General features: G+C 36.5%; 1 protein-coding gene across 5 annotated transcripts in view; it reads right to left on the bottom strand.

The window, feature by feature from the left end:
* NARS2 (asparaginyl-tRNA synthetase 2, mitochondrial) overlaps positions 1-18,049 on the bottom strand; it is a 143,190-nt gene that overhangs the window by 23,923 nt on the left and 101,218 nt on the right. For 4 of the 5 annotated variants that reach the window (XR_009520383.1, XR_009520384.1, XM_060018199.1 and 1 more), the window contains 5 exons: positions 17,401-17,533; positions 13,420-13,518; positions 13,283-13,320; positions 6,183-6,249; positions 4,598-4,735 (listed from right to left, as the gene is read on the bottom strand). Coding sequence is in view for 3 of the 5 variants with exons in the window: in XM_060018199.1 (XP_059874182.1) it covers positions 4,598-4,735; positions 6,183-6,249; positions 13,283-13,320; positions 13,420-13,518; positions 17,401-17,533 (475 nt within the window). In the remaining 2 variants the exon portion in view is untranslated. The remainder of the gene's footprint in view (positions 1-4,597; positions 4,736-6,182; positions 6,250-13,282; positions 13,321-13,419; positions 13,519-17,400; positions 17,534-18,049) is intronic. The other variant, XM_069540928.1, reaches the window with a different exon arrangement.

Genomic DNA, 18,049 nt, shown 5'->3' with positions numbered 1-18,049 from the left:
TCGTATGGCAGTTCTGTTTTTAGTTTTTTAAGGAACCTCCATACTGTTCTCCATAGTGGCTGTATCAATTTACATTCCCACCAACAGTGCAAGAGGGTTCCCTTTTCTCCACACCCTCTCCAGCATTTATTGTTTCTAGAGTTTTTGATGATGGCCATTCTGACTGGTGTGAGGTGTTACCTCATTGTAGTTTTGATTTGCATTTCTCTAATGATTAGTGATGTTGAGCATTCTTTCATGTGTTTGTTGGCAATCTGTCTTTGGAGAAATGTCTATTTAGGTCTTCTGCGCATTTTTGGATTGGGTTGTTTATTTTTTTGATATTGAGCCGCATAAGCTGCTTGTAAATTTTGGAGATTAATCCTTTGTCAGGTGCTTCATCTGCAAATAATTTCTCCCATTCTGTGGGTTGTCTTTTCATCTTGTTTATGGTTTCCTTTGCTGTGCAAAAGTTTTTAAGTATCATTAAGTCCCATTTGTTTATTTTTGTTTTTATTTCCATTTCTCTAGGAGGTGGTCAAAAAGGATCTTGCTGTGATTTATGTCAGAGTGTTCTGCCTATGTTTTCCTCTGAGAGTTTGATAGTGCCTGGCCTTACATTTAGGTCTTTAATCCATTTTGAGTTTACTTTTGTGTATGGTGTTAGGGAGTGTTCTAATTTCATTCTTTTACATGTAGCTGTCCAGTTTTCCCAGCAACACTTATCGAGGAGGCTGTCTTTTCTCCATTGTATATTCTTGCCTCCTTTATCAAAGATAAGGTGACCATATGTGCGTGGGTTTATCTCTGGGCCTTCTATCCTGTTCCATTGATCTATATGTCTGTTTTTGTGCCAGTACCATACTGTCTTCATTACTGTAGCTTTGTAGTATAGTTTGAAGCCAGAGAGCCTGATTTCTCCAGCTCCATTTTTCTTTCTCAAGATTGCTTTGGCTATTCGGGATCTTTTGTGTTTCCATACAAATTGTGAAATTTTTGGTTCTAGTTTTGTGAAAAATGCCAGTGGTAGTTTGATAGGGATTGCACTGAATCTTTAGATTGCTTTGGGTAGTAGAGTCACTTTCACACTGTTGATTCTTCCAATCCAAGAACTTGGTATATCTCTCCATCTATTTGTATCATCTTTTATTTCTTTCATCAGTGTCTTGTAATTTTCTACATACAGGTCTTTAGTCTCCTTAGGTAGGTTTATTCCTAGATATTTTATTCTTTTTGTTGCAATGGTAAATGGGAGTGTTTTCTTAATTTCACTTTCAGATTTTTCATCATTAATGTATAGGAATGCCAGAGATTTCTGTGCATTAATTTTGTATCCTGCTACTTTACCAAATTCATTGATTAGCTCTAGTAGTTTTCTGGTAGCATCTTTAGGATTCTCTATGTATAGTATCATGTCATCTGCAAACAGTGACAGCTTTACTTCTTCTTTTCCGATTTGGATTCCTTTTATTTCTTTTTCTTCTCTGATTGTTGTGGCTAAAACTTCCAAAACTAGGTTGAATAAGAGTGGTGAGAGTGGGCAACCTTGTCTTGCTCCTGATCTTAGTGGAAATGCTTTCAGTTTTTCACCATTGAGGACGATGTTGGCTGTGGGTTTGTCATATATGGTCTTTATCATGTTGAGGAAAGTTCCCTCTATGCCTACTTTCTGGAGAGTTTTTATCATAAATGGGTGTTGAATTCTGTCAAAAGCTTTCTCTGCATCTATTGAGATGATCATATGGTTTTTCTCCTTCAATTTGTTAACATGGTGTATCACATTGATTGGCGTATATTGAAGAATCCTTCATTCCTGGGTTAAACCCCACTTGATCATGGTGTATGATCCTTTTAATGTGCTGTTGGATTCTGTTTGCTAGTATTTTGTTGAGAATTTTTGCATCTATGTTCATCAGTGATATTGGCCTGTAGTTTTCTTACTTTGTGACATCTTTGTCTGGTTTTGGTATCAGGGTGACAGTGGCCTCGTAGAATGAGTTTGGGAGTGTTCCTCCCTCTGCTATATTTTGGAAGAGTTTGAGAAGGTTAGGTGTTAGCTCTTCTCTAAATGTTTGATAGAATTCGCCTGTAAAGACACCTGGTCCTGGACTTTTGTTTATTGGAAGATTTTTAATCACAGTTTCAATTTCAGTGCTTGTGATTGGTCTGTTCATATTTTCTATTTCTTCCTGGTTCAGTCTCAGAAGGTTGTGCGTTTCTTAGAATTTGTCCAGTTCTTCCAGGTTGTCCATTTTATTGGCATATACTTGCTTGTAGTAATCTCTCATGATCCTTTGTATTCCTGCAGTGTCAGTTGTTACTTCTCCTTTTTCATTTCTAATTCTATTGATTTGAGTCTTCTCCCTTTTTTTCTTGATGAGTCTGGATAATGGTTTATCAATTTTGTTTATCTTCTCAAAGAACCAGCTTTTAGTTTTATTGATCTTTGCTATCGTTTCCTTCATTTCTTTTTCATTTATTTCTGAGATGATCTTTATGATTTCTCTCTTTCTGCTAACTTTGGGGTTTTGTTTGTTCTTCTTTCTCTAATTGCTTTAGGAGTAAGGTTAGGTTGTTGATTTGAGATGTTTCTTGTTTCTTAAGGTAGGATTGTATTGCTACAAACTTCCCTCTTAGAACTGCTTTAAGCAGAGTATTTTTTTTTTTTTTTTTTGCGGTACGCAGGCCTCTCACTGTTGTGGCCTCTCCCGTTGGCGGAGCACAGGCTCCGGATGTGCAGGCCTAGCTGCTCCGCGGCATGTGGGTTCTTCCTGAGCCGGGCACGAACCCATGACCCCTGCATCGGCAGGTGGACTCTCAACCACTGTGCCACCAGGGAAGCCCCAGAGTATTTTTAAGAAGTGCAAAACTGAATGACTGAAAGGTGTTCTACTTCGGGAAATTATGAGAGGAATACATGGTGTGTGTGTACTGGGGAAGGGAGGTGGAAGTGGGATAGGGTGGAGTGATACAAAAGCCAAGAGATACAGACACAGGCCTCTGTTTTGTGGTGTAGGCTCAATATTGAATTATCTAAGATTGGATAATCTATGCCCTAGTCACTCTCATTTTTTTGCTGCTAACCTGTGGGCCTATTCATTTCTCATAATCGATTATACCAGAGGGTTGGTAGGGAAAAGAGGAAGTAAGAATCATAAATCAATTGTGTTGCTCATTGGTTTTGGATAATGCTGGTGTGAAAAGTGGGCATGCGTAAAATCGGTGGCTATAATGTAATTTTATATCTGTGATTTTGAGGCAGAGTGATAGAGTGGAAGAGAACACAGACTTCAGAGCCAGAGGGAATCAGGTTTGAATACGAGCTCTGTCACTTACCACCCATGTAGCCTTGGGAAATGTAATTGGTCTCTTTGCAGCCCAGTTTTCTATATGTAAAATGGGAGAAACAATGAGTTTCTTGTCAAGGCTGTTTTGCGACTTAGAGATGAGATGAAAGTGTTTACCTCATACTAACTGGAGGCTAATATTGTTGTTGTTGTTGTTGTTTTTTGGCCATGCCGTGTGGCATGTGGGATCTTAGTTTCCTGACCTGGGGTTGAACCCATGGCTCCCTGCAGTGGAAGCGTGGAGTCTAAACGACTGGACCACCAGGGAAGTCCCCTAATATTGCTTTGGTAACACTGTAATCTGAGAGAAGACAGGAAATACATTCAAAGAGATAACCTTATATACTAAGACGAGGTCATTTAATTTACTGCTAGGTCCTGATCTACATTTTCTTACTGGTGTTTATCTAGATGCAAGTGAAAAATACAAGATGGCAAAGTTTAGGTTTGGGACCTTTTTTGAGATAAACATAATATATTTGTCTCACAGACTTTTACAATTAATGATATTAAATATATAACTATCCAATACATATTTAAAGAGTCAAATATATTCTTATTCTATATTACTGCCAATTTTGTGAAGGAGAGAAGAGACAAAAAAGAAAAAAGGAAAAAGGAAACAAGAAGAATAAAAACCAACTGTAGTTGAGGGGTAAAGAGAGAACAGAGGACAAGAAAGGCTAAAGAGAGCAGACAGACAGACGACAGACAAGAGACAAGACAGGCAGAGAGAGAAGAGACGGTCGGAAGAGGACTGACCAAGTGGAGAATCCGCCCAGACCTCTTCGATCCCTCCATAGCCTTCCCCTCACTACTTCTATTTGATAGCCAAAGTACTCTAGGCTGCCTGCTGTTCCAAGCTAGCTCTTCCTTTGCCCGATCATGCCACTACTATTATCTCTTGCCCAACATCTCCCCCACACTGCAGTCTCCTAATCAGTATTTGATAGGAGACCGGGCCCATTGCTCTACAGCACTCTAGGGCTCTCAGTAATTTAAAAAAACAAAACAAAACACACTTCCATGTGCATCTGCTTAACTGAGGACACCCTACGATAGAAATGAGGGAGTATGCTTATAGAACATTGGGATCTTCTTTGGGAACACATTTTTAGAGGTGCCTCTGAGAAATGTTATCATTTTAAGAGATATAAAGAGTGAATGATATAATTTAAGAAAATATACCAAAGGATAAATGAAATTAAATCAAGGGAAAAACTGCAGGCTCTGAGATGACTAACCCCAATTTATTTAATGTCTTTTCTTACTGTGTGCTGAGGGCTGTCTTCATTATCCCTCATGTAGAAGGGCTTGAGTGCTAATGGATAATTAATGACAAAGACTGGTATGTCGCCACAGTGCTTCACCAGGTACTTTTCATGTTCAGTGTGTAGATCGGCACCCCACTGTAATGAGAAAAAAGAAATTACCAAAGGAGAAGACAGAGCTGAAAGATATAATGCAGGACCTAAAAATAACCTGTATCAGTGCCAAGGGCTTCTTCTCCCTGAGGATCAGGGATGTGTGGAGCTGTCTGCTGAGGTTACACAGATAAATAAACTAGAGAGAGATGCGTTAACAAGAGCATCCAAAGGCCTGGAATGATGAAAGCTGAAACTAGTAAACACTACGCTTTCTGTGCCCCATCTCAGGGAGCAGCATTTAGCAGATAAATAGCATCTGTAGTAAAACACAGTATGCTTTCCATGGTGTATAAAAGCTGATTCAGAATCATAATTTTTATTAATATTGCCAAGAGCTTCTTCTACAGTTACTGTCCCTAAGTTTCAGGAAATTAAATGATGAAAGATAATATTCCTAATATTGAGTCTATCTCTGGCTAGATGGCTTCTCCCAGTGACTTTTTTTTTTTTTGATAAAAGAGTCAACTAATATATCAGATGCTCTCTGATGAATATTTAATAATACTGTTAATCTATTTATTCAGCAAATACTAATGTGCCTATTAAACCCCAAGTACCATGCTAGGTACTGGAAACTGGTAAGAAACACAAAATCTCTGAGTTCATGAAGCTTCCAGGATGGGAGACAAACATTAAACAAAAAATTATACAAAGAAGTCAGTTGATTATAAATATAACAAGCACAGGGCACTCGTAACTTAAAGAGAGCATCTGACTTAACTGGGAATGAAACTGGTGTAAGGAATAGTTCGAAGACAAAGGTATTAGATTCTTAACATTATCTTACTACTCCCACTTGTCTGGCAATATCTTAATTATAGGAAGGAAGCACTGGCATAGGAATTATGTGCATTATGTGCATGTCCACTGATAAATCATGTGGCTTTTCCAGACCTATATCCTTACCCATAAAATAAAGGAGTTCTGGGAAAAAACAAAAACACACAAAGCTCAGTGTTTTTCAAAGTGGATCACAAATCAGAAGCGTCTATAAAGTTCAACGGAAAAAGAAACGTGTTTAATGTGTTGCCTAAACTTATTTGATCACATAACCTCTTCTGCCTGTCAACTGTTAACATCATTCAGAACATACTTTGGGAAACACTGAACTAGTTGATTTCTACACTGATATTCTACGATTACCATTCTTTCTAAGGAATTTCATCTTCCTAAACTTGGGAAACTTCTTTATAACCCTTTTGTCACTGTTATTCCAAATGATATGATTCTACTTCAAAATTATTTTTCATTCTAAATATTTCAGTGAGGTTAGGCAAACATCAAAAAAAGCCAATGTACAGATATGCAAATACTACATACACACTGCTAGTAAGAGAAATAAGGTTATTTTAAAGGATTCTTAATGAAATCAGATAAATATGAGAAACACATTTTCATACATACATACATATATATATATAAATACTACCTCTGGAGTGAAGGTGAAGTTCTGGGATGCCTGCTTTAAGATCTCCACTGCCTCAGTATAAGAAATGCTGGAGAGAAACAGGGTAAAAGCAGAGAAAGGTTAATGGCTGTTGTTAACTGGTGCATCTGAAAACTGTGAAAGACCTATTCTCATACAGTCTTTGAGATCATATCTGAGTATCAAATGATTGTAAAAATGATTATTGAGTAATCAGGAATTAAGGTTGACCTATGAAAGTCTGATCAGCATGAAGAGAAATGGCCATTCAATAATCCCACTCCTGATCCACTTGCAGTGTGCACAGAGAAGCTAGTCACTTAAGCGAATAAAGATTTTCTCTGAATTCATGTTATGCTAATGCCCTAAAAGGTGTGAAATACTGAGGCTAAAAGAGCAAAACTCTCTCCCTAAAGCTGTCATTCATTCATCCAACATATACTGAGCACTTACTATGTGCTAGGTATCATTCTAGGCACTGGAGATACAGTAAATAAAAACAAAGCCCCTGCCTTTATGGAGTCGCTATCCGTGTGTGTGTGTGTCTGTGTATGTGTGTGGCTATGTGTGTGTGTGTTTGTGTGTGTGTGTGTACACACACAATGGGGATAAGAAAGATAAACAAATAAACAGAAATAAGCCAGGGAGCTATTGGTGCTATGAAGAAAAACAAGGCAAGATAAAAAGACAGAAGGTATTTGGGGGGTGCTATTTTAGATAAGATGGTCAAGAAAGGCCTTGCTGAATTGGTGACGTTTGAACAGAAACCTGCATGAAGTCAGGAAATGAGCCATATAAATACCTAAGGGAAAGTATTCCAGGTAAAAGGAACAGTGAGTACAAAAGCCTGAAGTGAGGAACAGTTTGGCTCATTCAAGGAACAAAAAATTCAGTGTAATTGAAGCATATTGAACAAGGAGAAGAATGCCAGAAAATTAGATTGGAAAGGTAGTCAGAGGTCAGATCCTATGAACTCTTTCAGGCCATTGTAAGGCTTTTTAAATATATTCTAGTATTGTACGACTGTTTAGGAAAAATATCATTTTTGGTTACCTCAGTAAGAAACCATCATGCCTAACGCAAGCCAAACCAAGAATTTGTTTTAACAGTTTGGATAGGTGATATATGCACATAGATTTAAAAAAAAAATCAAGGGGAATAAAAGTATACACCTTCCTTCCATCCCTGTCCCATAGCTACCTAGTTCCTCTTCTCCCACACAATTACTGTTATTGGTTTCTTGTGTATCCTTCCAGAGGGTTTCATGCATCTATAAGCAAATATTAATACTCAATCTCCCCTTTTTTATAGATGGCTGTAAAAAAGCCATCCCTGTCCCATAGCTACCTAGTTCCTCTTCTCCCACACAATTACTGTTATTGGTTTCTTGTGTATCCTTCCAGAGGGTTTCATGCATCTATAAGCAAATATTAATACTCAATCTCCCCTTTTTTATAGATGGCAGCCATAGCATACATATCATACACACTCTTTTACACTTTTCTTACTCAATAATATACCTTGCAGATCTTTACACACCAGTATATGAAGAACTTCTTCACTTTTTGAGCTATTACATAACATTCCACTTTGTGGATGTATCCTAATTAGTTTAACCAGTCATCTATCGATGGATATTTCAGCTGTTTCCAATCTTCTGCTATTATAAATCATGACTACATATACCTAATTTATGCTCATACTGATTTTGCACATGGAAAAAATGGAATTGTTGGATTCAAGAGTATTTGCATTTGCAGTTTTCATAATTTTGAAAGACACCACCAAAGATATCGTTCCCCTTTTACAGGGTTTTTCCAATGTATGCCCACCAATAGTATATGAAAATGTCAGTTTCTCTATGTTCTCTGCAACAGTATTCTACATGATTAAAAACAAAAATCTACAAACTTTCTGAAGGACTCTGAGTTAAAAAATAACCTAACAAACTTATTCTCTGAAGCAAAAATGAAGTTCATATCTATAATAACTAACTGGAAAGAGTTGTGTCATAGAGTACAAATAAAGCCCCCAAAGCTATGTTTTGAGTGATAGGTTTTTTAGAAGTTGGAAATTCTATTCAAACTAAAACCCAGTATTAAATAACAGATAATTTCTAAGGTAAGAATGGTGTTGGTGTTGATAGTAGTAATAATTTTTAAATGAGCATTTTACAGAAGGGAAACTGAAGCTTAGAGAGGATCAATAACTTGCCAAAAATCACTCATGTAAGTAAGAAGTAAACCTTGATGTGCTGACTCGAGTCTAAGCTCTTAACTGCTGAGATAATGCCTAAACCACTTGGAGTTTCAATATGTTCTATCAAAATAAAAGATAATGGGCTCTGGGTTCTCCCTTTGACTCTACCACTTAGTAACTATGTAAATCACTTCACCTCAATGAAAGCATTTTATAAATTTTTGTATTTTATACAAAACTCTAAAAATACAAACATTAAAAAATTAAGTATTTGTACTTATAAAATAAGGAGACTGGGCTATATTAAGCTCTTGTCTGCTTAGAAATTCTATTGTTCTATCAATTACTTGATATGATCTACTCATTATACTGAGAAATATAAGAGCAGTCAAAATGGGAAGCACTAGAATTTTGTGCCATTGATATGTTAGTTACATTATTAAGAAAAAAAGGACTCTCATGTCTAAATATCTCTTGTTATTCTAGATGTTCTGCCCCACACTCCTCCCATACCTTAAGTTGAGGCAGAACTTTCAAGTTCAAATTACAGTCCTGACACTGGATATCCTTAATGGCCTTCATCAACTCTCTACTAACTTTTCTTGGTATGTCCAGGGAATAATATTTCTTCTCCTTCCCAGAAACTATTTCCAAAGTGCTTTGAGGAAAGAAGACGACATTGTGATATTGTGTGATACAATATCAAACTACCTTCATATTTCAAATTTTCTGTTGTTGAATGAAGAAGATTATTCTGAAACTGTTGGAGTACAACTGCTAAGTTACAGAGATTATTATTAGCATTCTTTGCCTCAAATTCACACAAATAAATGCCGAGCAAATAAAAAGGTAAGTACTCTATATTTTTAAAGCCTTAATACTATAAAGGAAATGTAAAATAAGTGTGTTCTATTTCTGCTTGATAAAGGCTAAATTCAAAGACTACACAAGTCCTTTAAATAATATACTTTCATATAAAACAATTATAACAAGTACTCAAGAACACTGAAATCTATTCAAAAGAATACAAGTCATATGGTATCTTGCGTGTGGGTGTGGACATGTATGCATGTGTATTTCGGGGTGCATCTTGATTCCAATTCATCATGCTTAGGTCTACTCTCATATTCTCTCATGGCTTTTAAAATCTTTGGTTTCAAAGTCTACAAACCCCCTCCATCTCTGGTATCTCAGCATCATGTAATTTACGTACACCCTCTGGTGTTCAGTCCCCTCTGTTTCTAGCTCCTGGAACTTCTCATATATTCTAGTGAACTCAACAATGCATTTAAAAGGATTTAATAATATTTTAACTAGCATTTTTAGATGTTTTGTAGCAGGAGGGTTTTCATGTTATCTAGTCTTTGACATATTGCTTAAGCAGCATTTGAACATTTCAACAAAATAAGACAGACAAGTTATCACTTCATAGATGAGAAAACTGAAGCTCAGAAAGGTTAAAGATTTACTATTAGTCAAATTCGTAGTTGTAATTAAATAATTATTCATGCAAATATTTAACTATTCATCTTTTTCTCTAGATGCTAAACTCCATAAAAGGACTAATCCATGCCTATTTTCACTACTGAATCCTCAATGACTAGAACAGTGCCTAACTCATAGAAGGTAGTCAATAAATATTTGTTGAAAAATATGAATTCACCCATTAATGGCTAATAAGTGGTAGAGGCAGGACTAGAATCCAGGTCCTCTGAAACACAGTTCACTATACTCAGTGCATAAGTAAAACAAACAAGCCTCTGACCATGCGGAGGTGACGACACCAAAAAAGAAAAAAAAAATCACACATATAAATTTAATGTACAACTATGATTCGTGCTGTGTGGAACGGATGATAGTGATAGCAATGACTGATATGGCACAGCCCATGTTCCCATCCTGAGTATTTTACAGACATGGATTCTGAAGCACAACAGTTAGATGATACATAAGGGTCACAAAGATAGTGGGGGAGCTACAACTACTCTAGCATTAATTCCAGTGCCCTTTCAGATATAGGAAGTACACTGGTTGAAAGCATGAGCTTTGAAATCAGATGACCATGAGTTTGAATCCCCACTTCACCTTTTACTCACCTAATATCTTCTGAGTTGATTCTTCATCTACAGCAGGGCAACAGTAACTACTCACAGAGTTGTTGTGAAGATACAATGAAATACAATGTATTTAAAGTTTATCGCTGTCTGGCACATAGTAAATATTCAATAAATGGTGGATATTTTTCCCCAATCTTAGATCTTATTTATTAGACAGAAGCTGGATAACTTCTCTTAAGATCTCCCTAGTTTTCTGTTACCAGTACAGATTCCTTGGGATGCCTAATTTACTTCTTTCCTTACCTACTTAATTAAAACTTTTATCAATATGCTTATGTTCATAACTCTCCTGTAGACTCCAGGCCCATACACTCAAACTGCCTACCCAACATCTAACTGGATGTCTGAAAGTATCTCAATCTTAACATGACACCTCATGATGATGAGCCTGATATCACCCCTCTCTCTCTCTCCACACACCCCCACTATTCTATGGCTTCCCCCATCTCTGTTAATAGCAACTCCATTTCTATAGCTGTGTAAGTCAAAAGGCTTGAAGTCACTCTTAACTCTCCTTCTCTTTTTCACTCTCAGTAAATCCTGTTTTCTGTATCTTTAAAATATATCCAGAATAGGACAATTTCACCTACCTCCATTGTTACCATCCTGGTCTGTGACGGTTAATTTTATGTATAAAGTTGGCTGGGCTACAGTACTCAAGATATTTGGTCAAACATTCAGGATATTTCTGAGATGGTGTTTTTTTGGATGAGGTTAACATTTAAATCAGTGGATCCTGAGTAAAGAAGATTGCCCTCCATAACAACATCCAACCAGTTGAAGGCCTTGCTAGAACAAAGACTGGCCTCCTCCAAGAAAGAAGGAATCTGGCAGCAGACTGCCTTTGACTTGGCTCTTCCTTGAGTCTCCAGCCTGCTGGACCACTCCAACAGATTTTTAACTTGCCCAGCCTCTACAATTGTGTGAGCTAATTCCTTAAAATAAATCTTTATATACATACATCGCGTTGGTCTTGTTTCTCTGGAGAACCCTGACTTACACAAGGTTCAAACCACCATCTACTTGCACCTAGGTGACTGTAACAATCTCCTACTTGCTTTGCTGCTCTCACTCTTGTCCTACTACAGCCAATTCTCAACAGATAGCCAGAGCGATCCTGTTAAATCCAATTGAGATCTTGTCAGATCTCTGCACAGTACCCTTCAATAGCTTTCCCACCTCACCCAAGTAAAAATCCAAACTCTTCACAGTGCCCTACAAGGCCCCACCTGATTTCCCTACCTCCCTCATCCTTTCTTACTTTATCTTCGTATCCTCTTCCCTTACTCACTCTTCACTATTACTTGAACATGTCAGGCATGCTCCAACCTCAGGGTCTTTGTACTTGTTATTCCCTCTGCCTGGAATATTCTTTTCCCACTTACCCATATAACTAGTTCTCTTACTTTACTTTCTTGAGATCTTTACTCAAAAATCATCTCAGTGAGACCTTCCCTGCCGTGCTATCTAAAATTTCTACCTCCTCATTCTTCCTTTGGCTTATCTTCTTTCTCTTCTCTGGTTTTTTTCCCCATAAGTATTACTCATTTTCACAGACTATACGTTTCACTTATTTATCTTGTCTCTTGGCTATTATTACCTCCACCAGAAATATAAGCTCAGTGAAGGCATGGAATTTTATCTGCTTTGTCCACTGTTTTTAAACAGTTTTTAGATTTTAGGACAATGCCTGGCACATAGTAAACATTCAATATACATTTAAGTGAAAGGAAAAGTTTCAAAAGCCTTCACTTGTACTTCATTGCCCTTCGATTCTCTATCACGGGGCTCCTATTTCCTCCTTTTCTGATCCCACAGCTGCTGCCTTGTTATTGGGTCAGGCTCAACGACTCATCATTTTTAACTGGTAGCCTGAAGGTCTAGGCTGATACCTGATATTCTCAGCTAAGTCTGCCAAGTTTTTCTTATTCCCCTTCTCAAGGACAGGTTGAATTCTTTATTCTTTTAGAAGAAAAACTTCCTAAACTTAAGATAGCAAGGGAAAAATGATACTAACTTATGTTCAGAGACAATTTTCTTTTCTTCAGATTATCAAACTTACTTCCTCTACACATTGTAAATACCCTGAATACTAAGTCTTATATGAATTATTTGTACTGCATATAAGAAGTTGCTTATTGTTTTTTCCATATCAAGTATGTGTTTCATAATAAACTGTGAAAAGAATAGCCTATCTGATTAATATGGTTGGTTGAATAAACTGTGGAAAGAATAGCCTATCTGATTAATATGGTTGGTTGAATAAACCACCAGTCCAATAACAAGTTCTACTTGAACAGGTTTATAGTGGAAATGAAGCAATAATGTATGTGCTATATTTAAAACACAGATCTTTAGGTTTTAAAATAGTGGCTAAAAAAACAATTCAGAATATATTTTCAGATTTTAGCAAGCGAAGGTAAAGAAAAAGAAGGAAGACTGAAATAAGAGAAAAATAGAGGGGCAGACGTTACATGTACCTATCTTAAAAGCATGTTTTTTAATCAAGCCAGATTTTGATTACTAAAGAATTAGTCTGAATTGTAGGAATATAGTTAATAATTACTATGAACATTATCTTGCTATGATTTATTCATTTATTTATTCATGAAACACTGATTATCAACTATGAACCAGACATAAGAGCTATAAAAATAATTAAAATACGGGTTTTCCTTGAGTCTAGGGAGTGTGATAAGCAGATATACAAACAAAAAATTTAATACAGTGTGATAAATACAATGATAAATTATGAATAAAGTTCAGAGAAAGTATAAATCTACTTACATTAGAAAGTTGTTTTTTAGCATATGTTCTAATCTGTCCTTGGTAAGAAAAGAGAAAAAAGAAAATTTATTAAATGTAATTATATTCCTTACATGTAATTAACATATTTAAAGGGCTTCATCCACAAAGCTAATTACCTTTTGGCCAGGAGCTATGAATTTGTGACAGAGTTCAACATCTTCAGGACAATTTGAGAGAACTGTCATTGTTGTAGTCTTGAAGAGGCCCTCCATAACCTAAGAGAAATGATACAGAATTGCCTGACATGTAAGCTTCATGAAAAACCTGTTTAGGGCCCTGTAAGGACTGCTCTCCAGGTTTCAATGGCTATAAATCCATTAGGCCTCTTACTTCCTGAATACACTACATCAAGTTAATTCAGTTTCCATATTGATTAGAGGGGGCATCACAACTTCTCAGAGAAGGTTAAAAAAAAAAAGAAAGAACCATGTCTGAACCTTCTGTTAACAGTTTCAATACTGGTATTGAAGTGGGCTGTCAAATGAACAGCTAAAACAAACTGATGCCTCTCTAAATTTCAGTATATTCACTTGTAGAGTCAGGACAGTTAACAGTACCTAGCTTACAGGATTGTTGTGAGAATTATATGAGATAATCCATGTATAAGACTTAGCTTAGTGCCCAGTTCAGAGAAGCATGCAACAAACATCAGTTGTGAAGAGTGGAACGTTTTGAAAAGTGCTTCATTCAGTCATTGGTAAATGAAAGTAAACTTTAAGATTAGAGAAGCAATGAGATCTATCTACATCTAAATACATACATTTTTGCTTTGCTAAAGTATAAAGTAACGACACAAATCAGCGTATAAGAATTCGTTCTACCAGGGGTGTCCATAAAAGTCTCATGGGAAAAACTTGTTCTCAGAAGAAAAAAGTGACTGGAATGAAAAATATTTCTAAAATATTTTTAATCCAAACTAAAATTTTTGTTTTGATGTCAATGACATCATATTGTGATTTTCAGATATGTCCTCATAAAGACACATACATGAATTAAGACCAGGCTGCCCCACAGGCAGGTATCTTCCTTTCCTCTCTGAATCACTGGACACCCTATCAACAATGGAAACACAGTGGGGCATAAGCGTCTGAGTAATTTAACATGGTCAGATATAGGAAAGAACTTAATTATCAAGTGACAACCAGATAGATTTATGTACATATATAAAATATTTTTCATTTCTTTTTATATATACTTTGCATTTTTATATTATACATATATTTTGTAGAGAAGTAAGGAATAACTTGATGAAAGAAGAGCAAAAGGAGGCTAAAGATGTTTTGCCTTGAGGCTATAACCACCTTCAATCTAGCAGTGAGATAAAGAAATCACTAAGTAACTGAATGATTTATGAAGCGTTATATCCCTCAATCACTGCAAAAAGCCAATGTATATTGAGAGGAAAAAAGAACAGGTAGATTGGATAGTATGCTTGCATTGTTGAGGGACACAATACACAACCGGTAAGATGAAGACTTCAACAGCTGGGGCTGTTAAAGCAGTGTCTTTCAAGGGCAGAACATTTCCATTTGAAGAAGGATATCACTGGCTTTTCTAACCTTGACTTTCAGACTACACTCTATAAATATATTTATAATAAAACAGAAACTTAACTGAAGGGTTAACATAACCCTCATGTTTTAAAAAATATATTTCTCAATAGTATTAAAATAATAATATTTAATTGCTTATACGTCATAAGAGGAAAATATCCTGTTATAATATTCTGATTTTGTATTTAAGAGACTGCTCTTCATCAAGATAATAATTTCCACAGAATTCAATTTATCAAAGGGAGAAAACTGAGAGAAGCAGGAGTTTATTTTTGGAAAGAATATACCTTTTTCTTCTGTCTTTAGGAAAAAGTTTATATTCCAATTAATTAAACTATTCAATAGTGTATGCCCTGAGTACCACTCAGTGGACGACCAAATAAATAAGAATTACTCAGTTATAGAATACATAATTATAGAGCAAAGATTATAATGTTTAATAAATTCTAACAATCTATGTATTATCTTTATAATCTTTCCCTCTGGTATTATATTGGGCAGCGGAGACAGGGACAAGGCAGAAATAGGAGGTAAGACGTGTGGTTCCATTCTTTACAATACTCTCATTGCCTGAGTGAAAGAATAATAAAGAATTGGGTGGTGAGCTCAAACTGAAAGCTGATTAAGGAATTTTACTGACTTGGTGAGGCTCAGATTCTGAATCCCTAAATCTAGAAAGGGATTAACTCAACAGTGTTCCTATTGACATTTTTGGCCAGATAATTCTTCGCTGGCGGGGAGGGGGCTGTGCATTGCAGGATACTGAACAACATCCCTAGCCTTTACCCACTAGATGCCAGTAGCAACCCGTCTTCCCTACTCCCCCACCCACTCCCTAGTAGGGACACCAAAAATATCCCCTTCGGGACACTGGTCTAGAGAAATCGGTGGGAGATGTTAAAGGGGTATATGCAAGTGGACACTGTGGTGTGTGGCCACAACATCCCTTTAGGACCAAGATCTTTATCCGCTAGGAACAGTAACTGCTGATGGTACACAGTTGGGTCCCTCTTCAGGAACTGCCCAGGCCAGGAGGACTGCCTTACCCAAGGTTACAACCCCTTCCCATCTAGCCCGCATCCAATGACTGGCTCACAGGAGGAAGCACTTGCCCTCCTATGGGACAACTATGAAAGACCATTCTAGCTCCAAAGTTTCTCAGGGAATTGGCTAAGGCATCTGTTTGTAAATGCAGCACAGTTTAACTTGTCCCTCTGCCCAATGCTGCTTTCTTCCTTTCCTCACAGGTATTTCTCTTGAGAGCATTCCCCAGTAATACCTGCACAGAAATCTCTGCTTTAGGGTTTATTTACTAGGAAATCCAACCTAAGACAGGATAATAAAATTGTGACTCCATTCTATTTGGGAGTATACATGGTATTTCTGTTTTAAGTGGAATTGGGTCATTTACTGGGTGAATAAGAGTAGAATGAAAGAAGTAAGAGTTGATGAAAACTGCTAAAATAAACATCCTGTAATTAGAGTTCCAAACTAAGATCTTAACCAAAATGGTAGTGGATAGAGAATTCATAACAACAGTTAACACATTCTGGGTAGTTACTAAGTGTCATGAACTATGCTAAGTACCTTATATATATTATCTGTCTAATCCTATGAATTAACATATGAAATAGGAATTATTATTCCCATTTTACAGATAAGAAAACTGAGGTTTTTTTTTTACAGATAAGAAAACTGAGGTTCAGAGAAATTAAGTCCCATGTCTTAGGTCACATAGCCAGTAAGTGATTGAGCTAATAATCAAATCCTGGTCCATCCATCTCCAGACTTGTGTGCTCTATATGGATTTATGGCCACAGCCTCCTGAAAAGGCTCCCACCCCTATTTTTATCTCCCTCTAAATCATTTTTCATAATGCTGCTAGAGAGATACTTCTAAAATATAACTCTGACCATGGCCTTTCCCAGCTGAGAACTTTCTCCTTTATCTTTTGGATTAAGTTCAAACTCCTCAGCATGGCATTTAAATACAGTCTTTCTTTCATGAGCTGACTCTTGACTATATCTCCAGCTTCATCCCTGTCCCAGAGCTCTGACAGCTCCTGTGGATGCTTTCTAATACTATAGCTATAGACATGTTTCTCTAACTATAAAGACGTTTTGTTTATTTGCCTAGCAAATATCAAGAGCTACTATTTACTAAGCCTGCTTTGTGCCGGATCCCATACTGGATGCTTTACGTTATACATACCTAATCTTTCATTTACTTCTCACAATAACCTAATGAAATAGCTACTATTATTCTCATTTTATAGCTGAGGAAGCTAAAGATCACTAAGGTTAGGTAACATCATAACAAAGTTAATGGCAGAGCTTGGACATGAACTTAAATCTGTTTGACTCCTGTACTTTAAAAACTATTACACTAACAGCATTCAGTAGATGTTTATTAATTAGTTCTCCATCTTCTTCATTCTGTGAACACCTGTAAGGCACAGATGTCAGAGGTAAAAATGTATACAGAAGCGTTTTAATGTCACAGATGCCTGATATTTAGAAACTATTTTAAAACTTGAGTACCTACCTGCATGAGATCTTGAAGGCTCTCAAGAAAAGAAATCTCGGCTTCTACCATATAAAACTCTGCCAGGTGTCTCCGGCTCTGAGAATTCTCTGCTCGGAATGTTGGACCAAAGGTAAACACTTGAGTAAAAGCTCTGCAATTCAAGATTAACAGTGTAAAAATAGGATTCACATGATTGATTTTAAGTATTTAAAATATTCAGTAAGCTCTTAAGAAAAGAAAAAAAGTTCTGCGCCTCTGTCTTGTCCACAAATCCACACGTATTAGCTGCCACATTTCTTTAATGGGTGATTATAATAGTTTCATTAAAAATGTTACATTTATAGAAACCATTTTATTCCAAAGGAATTTGCAAATGCTTTACAAACCCTATGGCTTACTAAATATAGAATTATAACCACTTCTGGATGCACTCTACTGCAGCTGCCTTAAACAGCAGGCAACTACATTTCACAGCAATTGAGAACAAAGTAAAGGAAAAATACCACAGCCCAAGAAGCCACACAGAGAATCTAGATAGTAACAGTCAAAATCAGAATTTCATGTGGATAAGGCAAGCCAATCATTTTCTAAATATATGAAAAAAAATTATCAGATATGTATGGTGATTTGCCTTGTTAGGCCTACTCAAGTCCTTTACGTCCACCTA

This window comes from Delphinus delphis, chromosome 8 (genome assembly GCF_949987515.2).
Source record: "Delphinus delphis chromosome 8, mDelDel1.2, whole genome shotgun sequence".
Classification (NCBI taxonomy): Eukaryota; Metazoa; Chordata; class Mammalia; order Artiodactyla; family Delphinidae; genus Delphinus; species Delphinus delphis.
Note: the sequence above shows the minus strand (reverse complement) of the source record. Positions and strands in the feature narration are given on the sequence as shown.